This window comes from Cydia amplana, chromosome 18, assembly GCF_948474715.1.
Source record: "Cydia amplana chromosome 18, ilCydAmpl1.1, whole genome shotgun sequence".
Taxonomy (NCBI): domain Eukaryota; kingdom Metazoa; phylum Arthropoda; class Insecta; order Lepidoptera; family Tortricidae; genus Cydia; species Cydia amplana.
In genome coordinates, this window is record NC_086086.1 from 11,216,614 (window position 1) to 11,241,326 (window position 24,713).

General features: G+C 40.5%; 1 protein-coding gene across 1 annotated transcript; it reads left to right on the top strand.

Annotated features, from left to right (window-relative positions):
• Nucleotides 1–554: 554 nt before the first annotated feature.
• On the top strand, nucleotides 555–24,479 carry LOC134656512 (tubulin polyglutamylase ttll6-like). The gene is made up of 17 exons (XM_063512071.1): nucleotides 555–864; nucleotides 944–1,046; nucleotides 3,001–3,175; nucleotides 4,165–4,365; nucleotides 4,555–4,647; nucleotides 5,045–5,186; nucleotides 5,999–6,114; nucleotides 6,434–6,562; nucleotides 8,691–8,844; nucleotides 9,873–9,944; nucleotides 10,417–10,583; nucleotides 16,510–16,605; nucleotides 17,585–17,711; nucleotides 18,428–18,628; nucleotides 19,530–19,670; nucleotides 22,649–22,747; nucleotides 24,323–24,479. The coding sequence occupies exons 1-17, from the start codon at nucleotides 859–861 to the stop codon at nucleotides 24,407–24,409; spliced, it is 2,109 nt and encodes a 702-aa protein (XP_063368141.1). The 5' UTR covers nucleotides 555–858; the 3' UTR covers nucleotides 24,410–24,479.
• Nucleotides 24,480–24,713: the final 234 nt, after the last annotated feature.

Here is a 24,713-nt window from a genome sequence, read left to right on the forward strand (position 1 = left end):
TGAGTATGAATGAAGATATGTTTAGTCATACCCATACTATGTATACCCATACTATGTGTATACATAGTATGGGTATGAGTACCCGAAAAGAAGGACTGCCTACAAAAAGAGATGAGATCCAATCAAAAACATTACATGTAAAAAGGTGCAAGTCTCGCAACGCTTTTACTACAAAAAAGTTTTGAGATGTAATGTGAAACCAAGTCGGTTATTTTAATCAGTGCCAGGGGGTGTTAAAACCGTATCAATAAGATATCTTTAATTTGTAATACATATAATGACTTGACAATCGCACATAATGCTTTATTCGTACCGTACTGGTAAATATGTGTAATGCTCAAACTGCAATTAGCGCTAGCGTTATGTTCAATTAGAATTATTTTTAATAGGTGACGATGATCCTTTTGTCATTATGCAGCCGTGCATATATCTTTCTCGTTCTCACTTATGGGTGCGGCGCACCGTGACCTTGGTGCGGTGCGGTAGTGTGTGACGGCTATAAGTGTAGCAAGGCTTTTGCAGTTTTCCGGATGTTGTGAAAAGCGGAAATGATTAATTTTGTGACGGTTAGTTTGTTTGACATGACAACTGGCACGAAACAAAAACAAAACAGTTTCCAATAATGTCTTTTGCAAATTTTTAATGATATTAGTAAATAAAACGTATGTTCGAATTACTTATAAAAATATGTGTTTTACCATTTAGTGATTGTGTACATTTTTTATGTTTTAGGATTCCGCTTTTACGATAATATTTAGCCATAAGTCCCGAAAGTTGGCATTGACACGTATTTATTGCAAGCCAGATAATGTCAAGCTCACTTTTTTAGGTTTTCCATTTATACAACTCGAACCCTAAATGGAGGTAAGCTACTTGATGTATTTTGGCTAGGTATTAGAACTTTATTTTTCTTTTAATTTCTGCTTATTTTGACTTACTTAAGTTGGAGTTGGAAGACGCTTTGTTACGCGATGAGGATCAGCCATCCGAACAAACTTCTAAGAGGCCCAGCCCAGTTCTCAAGAGAAAAAATGATAAATCACGAGGTAATAATATGTAGGTGGGTGAATCAACTTTTAAATGTCCACATGATGAAATTGTGAATTTTTTTTTTAGTTCTTATTTTCCATATTTATATATTTTAATCTAAAGATAATGTTCTCTTGTTTATGATTATGCATACAGCAGAGCTGTTTCTTTAAGAATTTAGTGTATTTGGCTAAAAATGTTCACCAGCCCAGATCAGCCCTGTCCCCTGGGCCACTCTCCAAAAGTATTTTTAAACAAACTAGATATCAATTATTGTTTAAAAATTATTATACGTACATTCATTAAACAATGCAGTTTAATAGGTTATCTTTATATATGACGTATATCTTACGAAATCTCACAATATCTCCCTTAAAAGTGTCCCCTGGACAACTCTTATTTAACAAAATCGGAACTTTTTAATTTATACGCGAAATAGTTATAGTAATGTAAGAAAATTGCTCCTGCTACTTTCTTTTATATTGTGTTATTGTATCTTTAAACATTTATGAACTGTTCTTGAATTTAAAAAGAAATAAAATAATGATATTTGGTTTTCAATTACGGGACAACTTAGTTGTCCCATAGACATATCTGGCTGTCCAATGGAAATATTAATAATAAATCTTAAAGAGGGTACTAAATGAAACAAATTCAATAAAATATCAGAAAGCAATAACATATATATGTATGTTAGTGCTTTCTGATAGATAATTAAATTTGTTTCATACCTTATAAAAAATCTTATCTCATCGTTTTTATCCAACGGACAACCAAAACGTCCTACGGACAACCACTTCCGTTGTCCAAGTGACTAGTTGTCTGAGGGACTTTTCTAAAACTTTCATCCGTATATTCAATGTTATGGATTTTTTGTGTTTTTTTCACCCTTATGGTAAAATATATATAAAATAGTATCTGGTACAATGTCATTTATTGTAATATGTTAAGTATTTATGTATTTGTGCCAGTGGTCCGATGGACATGCAATAAAGCCACCCACGCTCTCCAACAGTACTCGACCGACTGACGCCGCGAGTTTCGTGTAATCAAAATGACGGGTAGGCCTATCTGCTTACCAGAAATTTGAACTTGTTGTCAAGTATCTTACTACGTTATCTATATTTAGATTTCATAATTAATTTATGGTTGTCCAGTTGACCTGCATGGCGTGGACAATTAAAGGGACAAAATTAACAGGCAATTTATTCATAAACCAACTAACGCAAATATAATAAATCGGTATGTTTTATTAATTATACTTAACCATAAACATGATTATGTGTTTAAATACCAATTCCACAACAGTATTTTTTTATGATACAAAGTTTTATGGCGCACCGTTGCACGGGGACAATCTGTCCTACTATTGAAAACCAACTTTTGGTCTTTTGGACAACCAATATAGAACGGGTAAATTGTAAACAAAATAAAATGTTTTGTAATAAACTGTTAGATAATATTAATAGGAACATAACGGAATACTAAAAAAACTCATTACTTTTATTTAAATTTGTATTATCGATCAGGGACTCTGTACGTGTGATGGTGAACACTAAAAAGTTGATTCACCCACGTATATAATTAGCAGATTGTACGTTGGGCTGTACTGCACAGCAGTGCAAAACTAAAAGGTATAGCAAAAAACACCTGGTATTAGTTCAACTATAGGTAAGTAGCAGTATTAACTATCGCTGATGTAGATCACACAACATAGTCAAGTCCGCGTTACAGAGTAATGTGCTAAGCACTGAAGTCAGCACGTAGCCACGTACCTAGAGTTAGACCAAGCTAATAAGTTGGCAGCTATTTTGATAGCCCAGACTGTGCAAGTGTTATTTAAACGTCATAATTTCATAGAAGTTTGACAATTTAAAAAACACTTGCACAGTCTGTGCTATCTAAATCGCTGCCAAGTTAGCTTGGTGTAGCTACCTGGCTACTTGTAACTTAGAAGCAATGTGATTGCAGAAGAAATGTTTGAAATGATGGGAAAGGACGAGCGCGACTTCGACGAGTCCATTGTGTCGTTGATACGCAACTACAACAGCAAGCTCAGCGGCGAGGACGACACGTCGCAGCCCACGTCACGGGCTGCACCCATCGTCGCCTCCGAGCCTACCCGCAAGAAAAAGAAGCGAAAGAGGTATGTAGGATCACATTTACGTGAAAAAAATACTTATATAAACATTTGCAGCCGGGGTTGTCTATGGTCGGAGGAGAGAGGGATTCCCCGAGCGTCAACAATGCGATCATCAATTTGTAGGCTAAAGATCGGTTTTCCTAGGATAGCGGTGCCGTCATATAGCGGCCGTCTCCATACTAAATAATACGGCTAAATATGGATGTCGTAGTATTTGTATGGAGACGGCCGCTATATGACGGCACCGCTTTCGGAGGAAACCAAAGCTTAAGCGAATACCTACGATCACAGACATCGTTACAGAGATCGAATGAAACCTCTCAGGGGAAATGGAACCACAATAGTCATTATGATCTGAATTCCGTCGTGTCTACGACAGCCTTGTAATCGATATCAGAAAAATCCGGTTCGAAGGACCACGTTCAAGCATCTAGCTCAGCGGTTCCTAACCTTTTCAGTCTGGTCACCCCTATGACTAACTAGGGAACCTGATTTTACCCCTCCTCCCATTGGTAATAAAAAATAAAACGTGTACGTTTGTTGTATTGTTATATTAGGTTAGCTTATTACACCCGTAAAATACCAGTTTTACTCCCACGGGGGTAATTACCCCCAGGTTAGGAACCACTGATCTAGCTGCTGGACTTATAGCAAAAAACTTTAAAATTAAATGAGACGTGTAATTTCTTGCTTGTGGTAAGTACAGGGAATGATGACAAAATAACATACAATTAAAAAAAAAATCATCATTATGTTTTACAGGTAGGAATTCAGTTCTTTTAGGTATTTATAGAAAGATACGAAATTACGAATAAAAAAACTCATACTTTTGTGACCTGCTCAATCGGCCGTTAAGTTAGATCATTATTATTATTAGGATTTGGCCGAGTGACCGAGTGGTTTAATTTGCTTACATACCTACCTAAAAGAACAGGGAACGTACTATAAATAAAAAAAAACCACGAAAGATGAATTTTCTAATGCTCATACAGATCCCAAATATCGATATGCCTCACAAACTGTCGGTACGAGTCCATCCGAAGGGTTTCCAGCGCCTTCGGCATGCGAGAAGTGTCCGAGGAAGACGCGTGGAACTTCTACTGGACCGACATGAGCGTCTCCGTCGAACGGGCGAAGGAGATGAAGCGGTTCCAACGTATCAACCACTTCCCGGGCATGCTGGAGATTTGTCGGTACGAAATGAACCTTATGTTTGACGAATAAGGGCTATAACGGCGAAACTCGAAGTTCGCAAATTGCAGGCATCTTTCCGTCACTCTAATTGCGCCTTCATTGGAGTACCTAAAAGAGAAAGATCCTCGCAATTTGCGAAATTCGGGTTTCACGTCACGGGTGGTTTTTAATTTTTTTGGATTTTACAGGAAAGATCTCCTTGCGCGGAATTTAAACAGAATGCAAAAGATATACCCGAAGGAGTACAATTTCTTTCCGAAAACGTGGTGTCTTCCAGCAGAGTAAGTATAACGTTAACAGTTCGCCTAATTTTATTACTTATATTATAGGTAAAATTTGCAATCAAGAATTTGTCTGGCTGGCTGGCTGGCTTGCCTCTGTCTGGGCACCCTTTCTTGGGACGAGTTGGGACGAGCTAGTTTTGTAAGCTATACACGTTTCGTACAACAGGTATCCCTAGTTTCGCCACAGCAACTACACAGAGTGATTATTAAGTAGTAGTGGTATGGTATATGTCGCTGCGGTAACGTAGTCGTTAGGTCGTTACGTAAAGTAGAATATAGGTAGGTACTTCCCCAATTATTACTACAATTCACAAAAAAAGTAATTACAATTTAGGTTACTTTGTCAGTCATATAAGCCTATACATTTTTACTTATTATAAATTTTGAATTTCAGTTTCGGCGAAGCCCTGACTTACAGCAAGGCACGCAAAAATAAAACGTTTATAATAAAACCCGAGTGCGGCAGCCAGGGTCGTGGAATTTATTTGACTAAATCACTGAAAGACATTAAACCTACGGACAAACTTATTTGTCAGGTAAGAGTTAGATCATTCAGAGTTAGCACATTTTTGACTTAAGTAGTGACTATTCTGACTATGTGCCGGTCTTGTGAAAGTACCTATACTATAGCTAATCTCTTTCGGGGACATACAAACATAATAAATAATTGACATAGAAATGATGCTTACCTATGTCTTTCAATAGTTTGAATGCGCGTGACACATCTGATGAGTCAAAGAAATATTTTCATAACGGAAAAACGGGTGCCTTGCCAAGAGAGATTATTACCGTTGCGCTCGCCGTAGCGAACGATACGGTAATCTCTCTCTATCACTCTTCCGTATAGTATAGTCTGACAGGGACACAGTTGAGCTGCCCTCCTAAGGCCGTATTTTCATATAGTGTTCTTTGAAAATACGGCCTTTTACCTTAGGAGGGCAGTGAGTTTCGTTCGCTACACGGAGCGTACCTAAACGATTGGCATCTTTGCTTCGCACCAAGTACCAGAGGGCCTACCGCGAACCACGTTCGACGTGTTGCCTCTCTGTCGCACTTGTGAATTCGTACGTAAGTGTGACAGGGAGGCAACACGTCGAACGTGGTTCGCGGTAGGCCCTCTGTCTACATCGATCTACGGCGTAGCACTCGTAGCATATCTGTGATCCGTAATAAACACTTCTCAAAACGACCTACATACTAGGAGGCCAAAGAATCCCTGAACTCGTTGACTTACTTTTGGTCTTGTATGTATTACTCTCAACACACGCTTTATTGAGCTTAAGTATGATTGGCCCATAATATGTATCAAAGGTACTTTAGTATTTAATTACTTTAACACTGTTTTCAGGTTTACCTTGCCAAGCCGTACTTAGTGGACGGGTATAAGTTCGACATCCGCGTCTACACACTTATAACTTCCTGCGATCCTTTAAGGGTATTTGTTTACAATGAAGGACTCGTCAGGTAGGTTTACCGAACCGCAGCAATAGCGAATCTTTTTTTAAACAACGCAACCTTAATCTTTAATCAGTTTAATTTTTAATTAAATTAATCAAAGAAATTAGTTTAATCTTGTTAGGATTGCCTTGATGATTAATTACGTAAAGGTTGTCTGGAAGAGATCGCTTTTTAGAGATACGACCGACTGTTGTTTACCACTTCTTTTCTCTGCATTATATTCTTGTATTGCGGCGAGCAATAGTGTGTTTAATTGTGAAGGTATATAAATGAGCTTTGATTTAAGCTTTAGAGATTTTTTGTACTTACAAAATATTTTTTTAAGATTCGCAACATCGCGGTACGCGGACCCGAACGTGAACAACACGACCAACGTGTTTATGCACCTCACCAACTACGCCCTCAACAAGCACAGCCGCACCTACGTGTACGACTCCGAGGCTGGTAGCAAGCGGTGAGCAACATTTTCAATTATTCTACCTTATTTTAGGTACCTGAAACATTGTATGCGCATGTGTAGCTAAATATTAAATTTTGAATGTGCCGCTGGCACTTAAATATTTCAGCCCGTACACAGCATCGTATCAATACTAATCAAGTCAAACGGAAAATGATTACCTACAGATAAATCAGATAATGTTCGGCTATTTATGATTTTAGACTGCTACGCGCTACGGCGCGCTACAGCGTAGCACTGTAACTAAACGCTTTTCGGTTTTAGACTTTACTCTCAGGAATAGACCGGTATATTAATATATTATACTTATATTTTAATTTGTTATCGTGAATTACAATTACGATGAATAATACTTATTGCTCAGCTTTAAAGTATACGAATACTAGAGCAATTTCTTTTTATAATACTTACGTCATAATTTCACAGAAGTTTGAGGTTTAATTAAAATAACACTTGCACTGCGTGTGCTATCAAAATCGTTGCAGAATTATCTCGGTCTAACTCTACAAGGTCCGTAAAATTACAAAAGTATCGCAGCGCGCAACGCAACGAGTAGCGATCGACATTTACGAGGGGCGTTCAAAATATTCTCGGTATTGATATCTTACGACCTCTTCTAAAATTTCTTTCGTTACTGGCCGCTAAGGTTTATTCATTGACATTAAAAAAAAGTATAATTCGAACCGAGATAGTCTTTTGTTTTTCTGCAATTGCTGAACAAACATGAACATCCTGTGCGAATTGACAATGTTAACTAAATTAGAACATCGATGCGTGATAAAATTCTTGACAAAACAGGGTAAAAATCAAAAAACCATAAAAGAGGAAATGGATTGTGTTTACCGGAGTCTGCTCCTTCTTTATCTACCATTCAAAAGTGGTCAAGCGAGTTTAAACGCGGAAGGGAGAGTATTGAAGATGACCCTAGACCTGGCCGGCCTGTAGTAGCTACTTCACAAGAAAATATTGATAAAGTGGAAAAACTTATATTGGAAGATGGTCGAGTGAAGGTAAAATCTATAGCACAAGTAACCAATCTCTCTATTGGTACCGTACATGATATTATACATGACCATCTTAATATGTCAAAAGTAAGTGCAAGATGGGTTCCGCGAATGCTGACTCGGCTTCAAAAAGACATGCGTGTAGCTTGTTGTTCCGATTTTATTGACCTGTGCGGTGAAAATCCTGATGAGGTGCTGCAAAGAATAGTTACTGGAGATGAAACCTGGGTTCATCATTATGACCCAGAGAGTAAACAAGAGTCCATGCAGTGGCACATTAAGGGTTCAGCTCATCCCAAGAAGTTCAAGGTCATCCCTTCAGCTGGCAAGGTCATGGCCACGATATTTTGGGATTGTGAAGGAGTATTACTAATCGATTATAAAGTAAAAGGTGTAAATATCACAGGACAGTACTACGCTAACATTCTACGTCAATTAAAGGATGTAATTAAAGAAAAGAGGCGAGGAAAGTTAACCAAAGGTATTCTGCTTCTGCATGACAACGCCCCCGTCCATACTGCTCATATTGCCAAGGCAGCTATTGTTGAACGTGGGTTTAAAACTGTTACTCACCCACCGTATAGTCCGGACTTAGCCCCCAGCGACTTCTTTTTGCTCCCCAATCTTAAAAAGGATCTGCGTGGAAATAAATTTTCTGACGATGAAGCATTGAAGGCGGCAGTGGAGGAGCATTTTTACACGAAAGATAAAAAATATTTTTACGAGGGATTAAAAAAAATAATTGATCGATCTTTTAAGTGTATGAACATAGGGGGGGAGTATATTGAAAAATAAAAATATCAAACTTTTCGTACTTGTTTGTTTTCATTCTCATACCGAGAATATTTTGAATACCCCTCGTAGTTTAGACGGCGCGCGTACTCGTATACGATTTTAGTTACATTGTGGACCATTGAGGTTACAAAAATTCAGCCGACCGATCAAATGACGCATTGTAATGAAACTCGAATGCGAGTTCTCGCACCATCTAAATAAGGAGGTTGTTTACATTGCCGGCGCGTTCAGTACTTATCCTAAAATAAAACATTGGCGAAGAAACAACTCGCTCAACGTTACTCGCTATATGCCACCGCCTACAACGTTAACATTTCCGGGGCCAGCAAGATATCGACTCTCAACAAGATCCTGCTCTCGCAAGGCGTGGACCTGGACGCACTGTGGCATTCCATCGACCAAGTGATCGTGAAGACCGTCATCTCCGCCTGGCCCATCCTCAAGCACAGCTACCACGCGTGCTTCCCCTCACACGACATGGTTACTACCTATACAATATCGGTTGTTCTCGTAGCTTCGCAGATAGTACAGAATACCATCCTTTGCCTGTAATTCCTGTAAAGGTTATTTATCGTTGTCTTATTGTGACTTTCAATAAACATTTTACACGTCACAACCCTTTCTAAATGATGTATTAATCTTCACTAACCCACGTCAATTACATACACTCCTAAAAAGCAATTTAAAACGGGTCGTTCTGTATGGAACTTTAATTGCTCTTACATTAAGTATCAACTTGATAGAAAAACTCAGTTAAAGTCAATCTTTGATCATTTGACAAACATTCTTTACGTCACCCTAGGCCCGTAAGTGGAATTTTCTTCCCGCTACGCGAGAAGAAAATCTCACTTCCTGGCCAAGGCAAGACGTAAAACTTTAGACTAACCACGGGCGGTAATTCGTAAAGCCCCAGATGGCATATTTATGCGATCTGGACCATTTACGAATTCACCTCCCTAGGTATGTATAGGTAATGTATTGATTATGTCATGTAGAAAGAGTGTTGTTTACATATTTATTACACGCAACATGAATACTTACTTCACGTCATTTGAGACATTTTATTGTAAATATTCAGTAGGTGCTCACTTTGTGGAGTTTATCTTTATTAAGTCTAATTAATGTAATTATGTATTATTTTATATGGTTTTTCGAACTGCTCATTGCGTTAAGTAATTAGTTTTTATTCTATTTTAGGCGTTATTATAAGCATTTGTCGATATTTGGGTTAATACAACATATGAGTAAGTAGATAAAATGCGTTTAAGTCGATTCGCCATTTGCATAGATCGTCATTAGGCAACCATATTTTAATGTAGGTACTTATAGCGTTAGTAAATAAATAATGGTATCTTTATATTCAGTATATTTTCTACTCTTATACTTGCTTATATTGAAGTACCTAAATAGTTATTAAAACTTGAGCTGTAGATATTTGGAAATTGAGATTTAAAAGTTTCTTTCCTGTCATTTGTTACTATAACAATATAATAGTGTAACGTTTTCAGGTGCACGCTTGCTTCGAAATTCTCGGCTTCGACATCCTGTTGGATCATAAGCTCCACCCGTATATTTTAGAAGTAAGTTAATATCTATTTCCATAAGAATATTCTCTACTTACCGCAATCATGGAGTAGGAGGGTAATTATTTTTGATACGGTTAATTAGGTTAGGTTAGCCCACCTGACAAATACATACCACGTAAATTACAAGTTCTTAAATACACAACAGTAAATGGCAAACACACTTTGTAGGCATAGAAGGTAGCATCCTATAGAAGTGGTCTACACGTGCCTCCGTGAGGGACAAAACATGCGCAATGCGATGCTATGATTGGTCGAATTTATTTGTTATGGTGGACAACAAATAAATTCGACCAATCATCCACTAATTTACGGTGGGGAATAAAAAAAAAGTGAGACTGTGACAAGGACAAACAATAATAGCGCTTTCGCTGCTACTCCTACTGAAAGATACATAAGTCTATCCCGTTCTGTCAGTTATCCCCACCACTCATGCCCAATCCAGTTAATACTAGATTCATGTTTGTAGGTGAACCACTCGCCGAGTTTCCACACGGACACGCAGCTCGACCGCGAGGTGAAAGAGGGCCTTCTGACTGACACGTTCACCATGCTCAACATCTGGCAGTGCGACAAGCGGCGCGTGTTGGAGGAGGACCGCCGCCGCATCCGCGACCGGCTGCTGCAGACCAACAAGTACCTCGCATCTATTCATAATTCATAATTCATAATTCGTTTATTGTCTGTAGAACATGGGTATATACAATGATGGAACATTAAAATATAGAATCACCATGGTCTTGCCATTAGGCGTACAAACAGTCAAACTTATAACTATAACTACTTATTACTACTTAATACATAAGTCATGCAGAATACAATATTTTTAAGTACATTATTAGTTAACAAAAGCGGTCTCATATGTTAAAATGTATCACAGAGGTACTCTTGAATGGAGTAATAGGCTTTTTTTGATAAAAAGTCATGCAAAATGTTCTTAAAACGTTGTAAATTATTACAGTCTGATAAGATGGATTTTGGGAGTTTATTGTACAATTTCGGTGCAATTCCAAAAACACTTTTAGAAAGTAAGGCCGTTTTGAATGGTTTTGCGTATATTTCTCCTTGATGTCTAATGCTATTAAGTTTTGTATATTGACCGATGTTAAGTTTTACGTGTATAGCTACTTCATAGATGAAAAGGCAAGGTAAAGTTAATATTTGATGTTTTATGTACAGGGGTTTACATGACTCTAAAAATTTTTCATTACATGCTGATCTAAGACATTTCTTTTGTGCTCTGAACGCTCTTTCCCTATCTGTGGAGTTTCCCCAGAATATAACTCCATACCGTAAAGTGGACGTTACATATGCGTGATACGCTGTAAGCACAGTAGCCTGATTAGCTACTTTCCTTAGGTTATATAAAGCGTAGGAATATTGGTCTAGTTTACTACATACTATATCGGTTTGATTTTTCCATGTCAATTTATTGTCTAAATGTAATCCTAAAAAGCGCGTCATTTCAGTTTCGTCAATCTGTGTATTCTTATAATTAATATTTAAATCAATTGTTTTATTAACTCTTTGTCTAAAATTCATTATTTGTGTTTTAGATAAATTAATTTTTAAATTGTTTTTGTCCATCCATTCAATTATCCTTTCAAGCGTTCTATTAATGTTCAATTGGTATGTCTCTAAATCTGAATCTTCTCCTGAGATAATTACTGTGCTGTCATCAGCAAAGAGTATCATAGGATATTCAACGGCTAGTGGGAGGTCATTAATATATACGTTGAACAGTAAAGGACCTAAAACACTACCCTGCGGTACCCCGCGTATTATTTCTTGTGTATCTGATGAAAACGTGAATTCAGTTTTACTGTCTAAGCATATTCTATTCACTTGAGTAATTTGTTTCCGATTTCTTAAATAGGATTTGATCAAATCGTAAGCGTTACCTCGTATACCATATCTGTATAGCTTACTTAACAATAATTCATGGTCGACGAAGTCAAAAGCCTTCGTCATATCCATGTATACTGCGCAGACTGGTATTATTTTGTCTACTTTTGCCATGATTATCTGTAGTAATTCATATATAGCCATGTTTATTGATTTGTTTTTCCGAAACCCCTTCTGTTCTTTGGCAAATAGATCGTTCTTTTCAAAGTACGAACTGATATTATTATAAATAACTTTTTCAAAAACTTTTGAAAGTATTGATAATAACGCTATCGGTCGATAATTATTAATATCCAGTTTGTCACCTTTCTTATGGAGGGGTTTAATGATAGATGTTTTCAACCTGTCTGGAAATATCCCTTTTTCAATGCTTAAGTTTATTATGAAAGTCAAAGGTTTCAAGATAGTGTGCTTTACTTTTTTAATGACATTGGTTGTTAGTCCATCGATTCCTGTACTATGTGTATTTTTTAATGAATCTATAATTATACGGATGTCATCGCAAGTTGTTGGTGCCATGAATATTGAATTAATTGAATTAAACGTCATTGTATTATTAATTTTACTATTGTTATTATATTTATTACTATTATTCTCTAAATTCAGCTTGTCATTATTACTATTCAAAGATGCTAGGTTGATAAAATTATTATTAAATGCTTCAGCTATATCTTTTGGATTTGTGATAACTTTGCCGTCAACTTTTATTTTTTCGATAGTCTCCTTTGGGCGTCTCGTTTTCGGGTTGTTGATAATGTGCCAGGTTGCTTTTGATTTATTTTTAGAATTATTTATATAATGGTCGTTTTGCGATTTTTGTGTTAACAATATGATGTTTCTCAATCGACGGGAGTAACGCTGAAAGTTATTTTTATTGTTTATGTCTGGCTGCAATCTATATTTCCAGAGGAGATCTCGCTTCCTCTTACAACATTTTTTTATACCCTTACTTATCCATCTAGGGCGACTGTGCGAGGTTACTTTAATTTTTTTTAAAGGAAAACACATATTGTAAAATAGAGTGAATTCGTCCATGAAATAGTTAAATGCTATGTTGGGATCATCTGTCATATAAACTTCATTAAAACTGAGTTTTTCTAAGCACTCTACAAACTTAGACACATTTTCATCACTATAATCTCTCTTCACAACATACCAGTGAGAAAACCTACATGTTTTTTTGACCGGGCATCGCATTAACTGTGCTGTGTGATCAGATATAGCAAATTCTAACACCTCAGTTTTACTTCCGGGTACATTGTGTAGGATATTATCTATACAGGTATTACTACCAAGACGTGTCGGCTCTAGTACTCCTATTTTTAGATTGAAGCTCTCTAAGAGGCTTTTAAATAAAATAGATTGTTTCGTTCTTTGTAACAGGTCTATATTAAAATCACCGCAAACGATTACTTTTTTGTTTTTGTAACAGACTTTGGTTAGAATATTATGTAATTTATTTAGAAATACGTCTAATCTTGATAAGTTATTATTAGGTATTCTATATACACAGATTACTATGATCTTATGTTCTACTAGTTCTATACCCGAACATTCAATAATATTCGAGACGGAGGCTTGGGCAATATCTGGTAAAACTACATATTTATGGGTATTTCTGACTAGTATGCATGACCCTCCATTCCTGTTAGGCCTTGAGTAATGTGCAGCTAATTGATAATTACAAACAGCGAGATGTACTTCGTCACCAGATTTCATATTATGTTCCGTAATGCATAGTACGTCTACAAGCCTATTCGATTCCATTAATGTTTGTAAATGAACAGTTAACATATCCGCCTTATTTATAAGGCCGTTTATATTTTGGTGGAGTATATATACGGTGTTATACACGAAAAAGATTATCGTTTCCGCCGGTTGCGCCCTGATTGTTTGCTGGATTGTTGGCCGAAATGTTGCTGTGTTGTGCACTGTCCTCTGCCACAGGTGTGTGGTGAATTGTGATATTGCTGCGTCCTATGTTGTCTTCTACCTCAGATGTCTCACGAACTGTGATATTTTCCTCCTCAGATGGGCGTTTGTCCAACGAAGGTTGAATTATGTTGTTGAGCGTCGTAGGTGTTGCCGTTGATTGCACCGGAGGTATCGGTATGAATTCTTTACCATCAATAAATAGTTTATTATTACGGATGACAGCGTATTTTCCGCTTTCGCGGGCATTGTGGAGACAATCTCTTAGGTGTTGTCTATACTTTAGAGCGTGTCCATCTAGCACTTCCGAAATAGAATATCCAGTATTCCTAAATGCGTTAGAATTTTTCATGATGTAATTTTTCATGCGTCTGCTAATTAGCTCGATGACAAGAGGACGACGGTTTCCTCGTTTTCCGATTCGCTTTACACTTTCAATAAACCCGTTAATGTTAATATTTAACAAGTCGTAGAACATATTATTGAGTCGATAACATATGTCATCCTCGTTTTCATTGTAAAACTCATCCAAGCCATATAAAACGATTGTCCTGTGATTGTTATTATTATTTACATTCATCGTTTGATCCAGGCGCGTTTGTAATTCTTGTAGCTGTGTTTTAATGACTTTATTTTCCTGTTGTAACATATCTATTTGAGCGGTTGTTTCTTGCAATTGCAGTTCCAGATGATCTTGGCGACTAGTAAGCTGTAAGCTATGTTGGTTGAACTCGTGCTTGAGCTGATTGATTGTAGTGTTTATTTCTGATATAATTATCCCCTTCAGTTCATTTATAATTGAAATGTTGTTATTTCTAAGCTTAACATCTAATAGAGCGCCGATTTGTTCTAAGCTGTTGCCGCCGGTGCCGCTGGTGCTGCCGGTCATGCTGCAGGAATTTTGAAAGTTCCGTTGGGATAGTTGGAAGTTCTGAGTATCGTCCGAGTGGGTAAAGTTGATTTGGTCCATATGTAATAGATGATCTATAGACATGTTTGTTTCATTCAGGAATGTATTATTCAGTTGATCGTGCACCATCACCGGGTTGATATTATTTTTGCGTCGGGATGTAACATTTGTGCAGATGGAGCAGCGCCAGTCGCGTTTAATTTCATAATTTGCTCTCATATAAACGGCTGTGGTAATATGCAGACATTTGTAATGATAGTTTTCTTTACAAGATATACAACTCAATAACTCCGAGTTGTTGGCGATCATTAAACCACATTCGGAACAATTCATTATTATTCTGCGTCAATTACTTATTAAATCGAGTGTATAATCGATACTTAGAATCGATTCGCAGTTTCTGAACGAACACTGTTTTTTTTTTGTATTGGTAATATTAATTTAGCCTGTGCGGTTGGTAGTAGTGCACGCCTGTCAAGTGTGTCGTCCAATCAAAAATGAGTATGGCACATACGTAAGATTTGTTGTCAAACTTCGAAGTGAAACGGTCAGATGTTAATTCTTACCGGGATCTAATTTTGATGTTAATCCGTCTCAGCTAGATGTTTAATCCTTATAATATTGAAGTCCTTCGGCTATTATATCTTTTAAATTCACCAACACTGTTTTTTATATGATTTTACATGTTAATTTCGAATAAAAAGTCGCAGAGCTCCGAGTAATTTGTGTATGCTAGCCTGGGGTTGCCAGCTTTTTTTTCCTTGACCTCTCGGTCGCACTCGACTAGAGCCTCCTGACGGACACGTTCACCATGCTCAACATCTGGCAGTGCGACAAGCGGCGCGTGTTGGAGGAGGACCGCCGCCGCATCCGCGACCGGCTGCTGCAGACCAACAAGTACCTCGCATCTATTCCTTAACCTCTCGGTCGCACTCGACTAGAGCCTCCTGACGGACACGTTCACCATGCTCAACATCTGGCAGTGCGACAAGCGGCGCGTGTTGGAGGAGGACCGCCGCCGCATCCGCGACCGGCTGCTGCAGACCAACAAGTACCTCGCATCTATTCCTTGACCTCTCGGTCGCACTCGACTAGACCTGCCCTAGTAGCACGGTCGCATTTTTATCATTTATCACCATGCCTGTCACGTTCTAACAAGTATGTAAGTGCGAAAGTGACGGGCTTAGTGATAGTGGATAAAAATGGATCCGTGCTGAGCCCGCTGGCTGACGGACATAACAAGCTTCCGCGACCGCTTACTGGGCTATAACCGTGAAAATGTAAGTTCGCAAATTGCGGGCATTTTTCTCTTTCACTCTAATTACGCCTTCATTGGAGTAAAAGAGAAAGATCCCCGCAATTTGCGAAATTCGGTTTTCGCGGCAGCCCCTCTGGAAACCAACAAGTACCTACCATCGTACCATCCTCTCTTCTTAGCGTTTATTCCACGGCCTTCTAAGGCCGGTGCAGACGGACTGCAACCTGACTGCAATTACGGAAACTGCGCAGTCGGGGTGCAGTCAGCGTACGGGTCCCGTATAAATTGCAGTCCTAATGGACACGTTCACCATGCTGAGCATTTGGCAGTGTGACAAGCGTCACAAGCAACTCATACTCGAGGAGGATCACACCTACCTACAATCCTATAATGTTAGCGTACCGACCCGGTTGTATTCGGCCGTAAGAACCTATACGGCATGGGAATTATTTCGAAGTTGTTTTTAGCCACCCAGAGAAAGTGAAACTTGTGATTTCAACAACACGTCCATTATAACGAACATAACTTCACCCTACTTAATACTGGTCTTTTTTTAGGTTTTCGGAGGTAGTTTCCGGCGAAGAAAAGGAGCCAGAGAAAACACCGTGGCAGACGCAGATACAGTGGGAGGAAACGCATTTAGGAAACTTTAGGTAATATAGATTCCCTTCACACCATTCACAGGCGTCTTTTTCCTACTTATTCTAAAACTACGAACATGGGGCGTATGAGATAGAAAATTCTAAAAAGTTGTATTTCGTTAAAGTACGATCTGCAATCAGGACGAATTCGCCAAGCTAGCCGTAGATGATGATGACGTAAGAGATGTCGCCAAAGACGTCAAATGACGCGCGTGGCTTGCAGACCATATCAACCTTGATGCAATGCGAGGTTTATCATGATGCGTCACGCACGAGAGGCGTGACGTACAAAGGGTCAAAGCATGGTATAATAATATACTCCGCCTGGTACTCTCTTCCGACCACGTGACTGACACAAGCCTACGTCATCATGCGACAGCGCTATATAATAATGTGCAAAAGCGCTATATAAAGTGGCAATGTTATTGTGACGTAGGCTTGTGTCACTCTGGGAAGAGGAGACCATGTTTTATTAGACTATGGGTCAAAGGTGCTTTTATACCTATACATCAGGGATGTAACGGATGTGGTTTTATCGGAACCGAAAGCGGAACCAGATGTTTTAAATTTAGTTTATCGGAACCAGAAACGGAATCGGAACCGAAAACGGAACCGGAACCAGAACCGGAGCCTGAGTCAGTACTATCAGTAGGTATACATTACACAACACAACACATACGAATACGTACTTTAAATTCAAAAACACGGATAAACCAGAACATCTAATTACTGCAGCACGTGGCAAGTGGGACTATGAGCGAATGACAGGTATAAACCTGTTTGTTTTTGATGTACACCGCTCATGTCCCGCTGCCGCACTAAGCATTGACATCCGATATAACTTCCGTTTCAAAAGTAACGGAACCGGAACAGAAACGAATGTGTAATACCAAACGGAAGTTCCGACTTAACGGAAACGGAGCTCCGTAACATCCCTGCTATACATATACTCGATTCTGCTGTCAATTAGTATTTGTAATGTGTTTGTCAGACGCGTGTACCCCGTGGGCGAGCAGTACGCGAGCCTGTTCCAGCAGCCCTCGGGCTCGCTGTACACCGGCACGGCCTCCTCGCGCGCCCGCGGAGACTGCACGCGCCTGCAGCGCGAGGAGTTCCAGGTGCAGTCTGCATTTGACCTTGTTACTTAGGAATAAAGATTGAAAAAAAATTATATGCCAAAGCCAAACAGCCAAAGGTATATGTAAGAAATATACTGAAATATAATAATTACAGGCCTTTTATTAGGTCGACCTGTATGTAACTATGTAATGGAACCTAAGGTAACTAATTCAACCATCTTCCAAGGATCGTAGCGTCATGAAAATTGGCAGCTGTATGTGGTTCTGATGACAATACAATAATACGGTACTGTCGAACTGATCTGATGATGGAGACAGGAGGTGGCCATAGGAACTCTGTGATGAAACAACGCAACCTAATTGTGTTAGGGGTTTTTAGAATTATCTCGATGAGTATTAGTTGTCTGTCTTAAGAAAAGTACAGTCAGCGATAAAAGCTTGTACCAAAAATTAAATTTTTGCCAAAAACTTATTAAACTAGATAGAACTTCTAAAGAATTACACCAAATTCCAATTCTATAGGCAGGATATCTAGTGCTGGATTTTCTCATTCTACTTCCTTTAAACAGGTTCACTACATAGTATGAAACAAAGTCGCTTCCCGCTGTCTGTCTGTCCCTATGTATGCTTAGATCTTTAAAACTACGCAACGGATTTTGAAGCGTTTTTTTAAGAGGAAGGTTTATGTATAATTTGTTACCCGTGCGAAGCCGGGGCGGGTCGCTAGTTGACAATAAAGAAATCTTATCTTATAGCAAACAAAAGCGAAAGCAGAAGCTCTCCTCAAAACGAAACCGCCACAAAAACCGGGCAAGGACCCAGAGAAAAAGGCCCCGGACGAGGCCAGCGTGGCCTCCACCAGCGAGAGAACGGCCAAGTCCAAAAAGACGGAAGGGGCCAAGAAGACGGAGAACAGGAAGCCTGGGAATAAGCCGTCGCTTTCGATCCTCCCCACTGTGAGTACTTTGTATTTGGGTGCATCAACTATTTCTTGTTGTTATTCTGTCCGGTCAGCCAAGAGACAATAGTAGCATAGATTGTTAGAAGACATTGTACACCAACTTCTGACACGCTTGGTAGACGACCCTCAATGGAAAGGGTACACAAAAAAAGCGTGTTTGGTGAAATGCCTAAAAATCGGGTTTTAAAGAGTGACCCAGGAGAACGTAACCATGGCAACGAGTGACAAGAAAAAGTTGATTCACCCATTTGTACTTAACTTTGGTAACCACAAGGTCAGTGTGGTGTCTTTCGGGGAACAAAACGGCCAAGTCCAAACGGCCCGAGAGGAATCTGAAGAATTCGGAAGCCGTCCCTTCGAGTCGCCCCACTGTGAGTAGGTACTTTGTAGTCAACCTTGGTATCCACAGGGTCAATGTGGTGCCTTTCCAGCGACAAAACGCTGCTGAAAAGGGACGTAGGCAAATATTATTCTTCAATTTTTATTCTCTATCTTAAGTTATACAGTATGTAACTGAACGAAAAGCAATTACTCAAACCCGTTAATTAGGTCATACTAAGCAACTTTTACTATGGGTCCAACCCCGAAATCGCGAAAAAAAATTGATTTTCCCATAGGAAATTTCAACATCAAACCAGCAAAATGTATGAAACATCCAATTTTTTTCCTCGTTTTCGGGTTTGGTCCCATAGTAAAAGTCAGCAGGACCTAAACATTTAGGAATGACATATTGATTATACCTACAACTGTAAACACCCAATTATGAGCCTTGTAGCTTGCAATAAATGAATTTTATTTTTATTTTTTATTAACGCGTTTGAGTAATTGCTTTTCGTTCAGTTACATACTGTATATGTTACGATAGCCAGAAAGTTTATTATCCAATATTGTAACAGGTGGAGGAGAAAGAAGTGAAGCCATCGTACGTGCTGTGCTCGTTCGAGCCCGACCCCATCGTGGAGAAGGAGGAGCGCGAGCGAGTCAACCAGCTGGCGCAGCGGGACTTCCTCATACGGAGCTACGGCATGCTCGAACAGGTCCGTGACTAAAGTCTTACTCTCAGGCAGTGAGTGAAGCCCAACGTGAGGTGGTCGTTCGAGCCCGACCCCATCGTGGAGAAGGAGGAGCGCGAGCGAGTCAACCAGCTGGCGCAGCGGGACTTCCTCATACGGAGCTACGGCATGCTCGAACAGGTCCGTGACTAAAGTCTTACTCTCAGGCAGTGAGTGAAGCCCAACGTGAGGTGGTCGTTCGAGCCTGACCCCATCGTGGAGAAGGAGGAGCGCAAGCGAGTCAACCAGCTGGCGCAGCGGGGCTTCCTGATACGGAGTTACGGCATGCTCCAACAGGTCCGTGACTAAAGTCTTACTCTCGGGCAGTGAGTCAAGCCCAACGTGAGGTGCTCGTTCGAGCCTGACCCCATCGTGGAGAAGGAGGAGCGCAAGCGAGTCAACCAGCTGGCGCAGCGGGGCTTCCTGATACGGAGTTACGGCATGCTCCAACAGGTCCGTGACTAAAGTCTTACTCTCGGGCAGTGAGTCAAGCCCAACGTGAGGTGCTCGTTCGAGCCCGACCCCATCGTGGAGAAGGACCCGTCAAATTATCGGCCCATCGCGATCACCTCCATACTCTGCAAGATTATGGAGCGTGTATTGAACACCAAGCTCCTGGCATACCTCGAAGGTAACGATCTCCTCAGTGATCGGCAATATGGATTTCGCCGAAACCGGTCTACTGGGGACCTTCTGATTTATGCCACTCACCTTTGGGGCGAGGCCATCGAGAGACATGGTGAGGCTATCGCCGTGTCCCTCGACATTTCCAAGGCATTTGACAGTCTGGCACGACAGCCTAATAAGCAAGCTATCCGCGTATGGGATCTCCACTGGCCTGAGCTTCTGGATCACTGACTTCCTGAGAGGCCGATCTATTCGAGTTGTCCTTGATGGATGCTCGTCTGATCTTCTGGCTATTAACGCCGGGGTGCCTCAAGGCTCAGTCCTCTCTGCAACCCTCTTTCTGCTGCACATCAACGATCTGCTCAAGCCCGGTATCTTTGGGTATGCGGATGACAGCACGGTTACAGAGAGATACTTTTCTAACGCCAGAGCCAGTGTAGGTGACACCGAAACCCTTAGAGAGACCATGGTGGAACGGTTGAATTTGTCCTTGGATACCGTGTCCGAATGGGGCGCGGCCAACTTGGTTAGATTCAACGCCACAAAAACAGGCGTGCCTATTCACCGCAAAACGGAGCCAGTTCACCTTGGCTCCCACTTTCCAGAATGTGTCCCTTCCCGTGACCAACCATCTTGAGCTTCTTGGTCTAAGTCTAAAACCCAACCTAAACTTCGGGTCGACTATTGAGTCCAGGGCTAAAACTGCTGCCAAGAAACTTGGTGTCCTATTTAAGGTGAGGCGGTACTTCACGCCGAATCAGCTTCTCTCCCTATACCAAGCACAGGTCCGCTCGTGCATGGAATACTGCTGCCACCTTTGGGACGGTTCCGCCAAGTATCAGCTGGCGGCCCTGGACTCAATAGAGCACCGGGCTCATAGACTTTTAGGCGATGACCCAGCTGTCAAATCAAAATTACTGAGCCTCGATCATCGCCGACGAGTCGCATGTCTATCGGTGTTCTATCGGATACATTCTGGAGAATGCGCACAAGAGCTGCATGACCTGATTCCACCTTCCCCTTTTCATCATCGGACGTCCAGGCGCGGGGAGCGAATGCACCCGTTCGTGGTTAACATCCCATTTGTCCGCACAAAACGATTTGCCTCGTCTTTTTTGGTAAGGACGGCTAAGGAATGGAATGCGCTCCCGTCATCCGTATTCCCTGAGAAATATGACCTCGGTCTCTTTAAAGCTAGAGTGAATAGGCTATTACTGAACCGGTGAGCTCCATCTTAGGCTCTGTCTTCACTTTCCATCAGGTGTGTCTAGAGCCAATCGCCGATCAGTTTAACATAAAAAAAAAAGGAGGAGCGCGAGCGAGTCAACCAGCTGGCGCAGCGGGACTTCCTCATACGGAGCTACGGCATGCTCGAACAGGTCCGCGACTAAAGTCTTACTCTCGGGCAGTGAGTGAAGCCCAACGTGAGGTGCTCGTTCGAGCCCGACCCCATCGTGGAGAAGGAGGAGCGCGAGCGAGTCAACCAGCTGGCGCAGCGGGACTTCCTCATACGGAGCTACGGCATGCTCGAACAGGTCCGTGACTAAAGTCTTACTCTCGGGCAGTGAGTCAAGCCCAACGTGAGGTGCTCGTTCGAGCCCGACCCCATCGTGGAGAAGGAGGAGCGCGAGCGAGTCAACCAGCTGGCGCAGCGGGACTTCCTCATACGGAGCTACGGCATGCTCGAACAGGTCCGTGACTAAAGTCTTACTCTCGGGCAGTGAGTCAAGCCCAACGTGAGGTGCTCGTTCGAGCCCGACCCCATCGTGGAGAAGGAGGAGCGCGAGCGAGTCAACCAGCTGGCGCAGCGGGACTTCCTCATACGGAGCTACGGCATGCTCGAACAGGTCCGTGACTAAAGTCTTACTCTCGGGCAGTGAGTCAAGCTCAACGTGAGGTGCTCGTTCGAGCCCGACCCCATCGTGGAGAAGGAGGAGCGCGAGCGAGTCAACCGGCTGACGCAGCGGGACTTCCTCATACGGAGCTACGGCATGCTCGAATAGGTCAGAGATTCTGCTGAAATACTTCCCAACGACAGCGAGAATTCCGTATAGTCTGTGCGGAAAGAGACTCTTTCCGCACAGACTCTAGTGATCGACTAGTACTTACAACGATTTCGCGTAGCGCCAACTGCGGCAATTAAGAGCGCGCGGCGACGGGGTTTGCTTTTTTACCTGTCCTTTCTCCACATTTTTGGGATATAAATCCGTTTATTCATTAAAAATAGACTACCTAACAAATAAACATAAGCATGATGGCTGCTGTTAGCGTATTTTGATTTTAGGCGTTGATTTGTTATGTGTGCTCTAACCTTTTGAGTTAATTTTCGTGTACAGATCTACCTCGTGATGAAGAAAATGGGCACGCTGAGGCCCGAAGACGAGCGCAAATACGGCGTTTATGGTCGTCTGTCTATCGTCTCCAACTCGCCTAAGGTTAAAACATTCTCTTAACTAATTTTATTGAGTGCCACCCAAAGTTGCCAAATAGTAACACATTCTTATTTCTAGGGTAACAAAAGTATGTAACAATATATTGGCCACTTGGGTCATCACTATTTAACGCTGACTGTACAATGTTGTTATGTATAATGACGAATTGCGCCAATGTAATAAATGATATAATTTTTGTACTTACCGTCACTTTTGAAATTTCTTCTAAAATGTGTTCAAACTGTTCAAAGGCCATTTCATTGTAACATATTCCTCTTCAGTTGGCCAACACAATGTTTTGTTTTAATTTATTATTTACATGTTTATTTTTATTTATGAATTGGCGTTTGAACCTTGACATAAAGTAAAAAAAAAAACAAATATAATTGCCCGTTGTAGCTATTATTAATGTAAAATATTGTGTTTGCCTACAGAAAGTGTAAATGCATATCGGTGGAACGAAACAAACATTACGAAAAAATTGTAGATATAAGGACTTACGCAAGGACTTGGAACAGTTTACATTTTGTATATACAGCCCGCCATTGTAAAGACTGGCCAACAGAAACACAAGCCGGGCGGCCGCGGGGACCATTCTGATGAAGGCAAGTTTCACTTACTTTTTCGAAAAAGCTACCGATTAGACCCTCATGTCTGCGATAATTAATGGTTTCAGTGAAGTCGCCGAATTGTATCCCTATACATTGATTTGATAACCATATCAGAACTGATTTCAGTTAAATCTGCTTAATCTGTAGTCAATTCAAGTCTTCTGACCATTCGTTTTCAATAACAACGCAAAATGATTATTTCTCCGAATCCATTAATTTTCTGTGATCATTCATACATTGGGCTAAATTCAGTAGCTCTTGACCGTAAGATCTAATTCCTTCGTTGAACGCGACACCATATTACTGAAGTTACTGTTACTTCCTCAGGACTGGTCGTGCAGTGTCGCCTGGCGGCGCTGGCGGAGCGCGACGTGTAATGTGGTCGCGCCGCACTGACTCTTATCGTGAGTACCACATATTCCTTCAGTTTCAGTAAGTATATACAGGGTGCTTCCTGTAACAGGAGCGATAAATTAAATTGTAGGCTGTACTCCTCAAACTGACCAACATTTGTTCAGCAACTTTTGAAAATAACTCGTGTTTTGATTTTTATTACACTAAAGTTTATTCTAAGACGCAATGTATTGCAAATTTTGTTATGATTAAAGCGTGACAAGCAACGTCAAACACACTGATGTCAGCCTACATTGAAGGCAATATTTATTTTGTATGAAAAAGAGGAAGTCTAAAGAATTCATAATTTTTAAATGTTGCTGAACAAATGTTGGTCAGTTTGAGGAGTACAGCCTTAAGTTTAATTTATTGCTCCTGTTACAGGAAGCACCCTGTATAATTTGTTTTAAATGTCCGACCGAAACCGAATTTTTGGGCAACGCTCTAATTTCGGCCGAAACGTGATTTTTTATGCCGAAACCAAAGCTTCGTTCGGACATATGATTTTATATCATTTTATTTAATTACCCCCTTATTTGAGTTCATTTACAGCTCTTTTTTTTGCTTTTTCCAGATAAGCAACACCGATGCCATTTCTCAAAAAGAAATGTTTGTGCCCCAAGTCAATGTTGACCAACGCGTGCCCCCGTTATGTTTTTGAACACGCTATTTGCTCGGTTCCGTTGAGCGAGTTGTAAGATTGCCAAAGGTAATTTGTATTTGTCATATGTAAAGATAAAGATCGAGCGTTCCTATTTTGCTCAAGGTTTTTTTTATAATGTACTTTTTTAGTTAACTTTTCGTATGCCTTGTCAAGTTGTCACGTATCCGTCACACACAATAGGGTATTTATTGACTACCAGTCAAATCAGTTTATTTTTTGAATAGTCGAAACTTGTATGCTACTTTGGAATTTATATGAAATACTAGCATGTGACGTCACGATCAAATTACCTACTCTTTAT

What these genes read in the sequence shown, in the direction of transcription:
- LOC134656512 (XM_063512071.1), top strand. An exon ending in GGCATGCTGGAGATTTGTCG is followed by an intron (nt 4,366 to 4,554) that starts GTACGAAATGAA and finishes TGGATTTTACAG; the next exon opens with GAAAGATCTCCTTGCGCGGA. An exon ending in TCGTCTCCAACTCGCCTAAG is followed by an intron (nt 22,748 to 24,322) that starts GTTAAAACATTC and finishes TGCTTTTTCCAG; the next exon opens with ATAAGCAACACCGATGCCAT.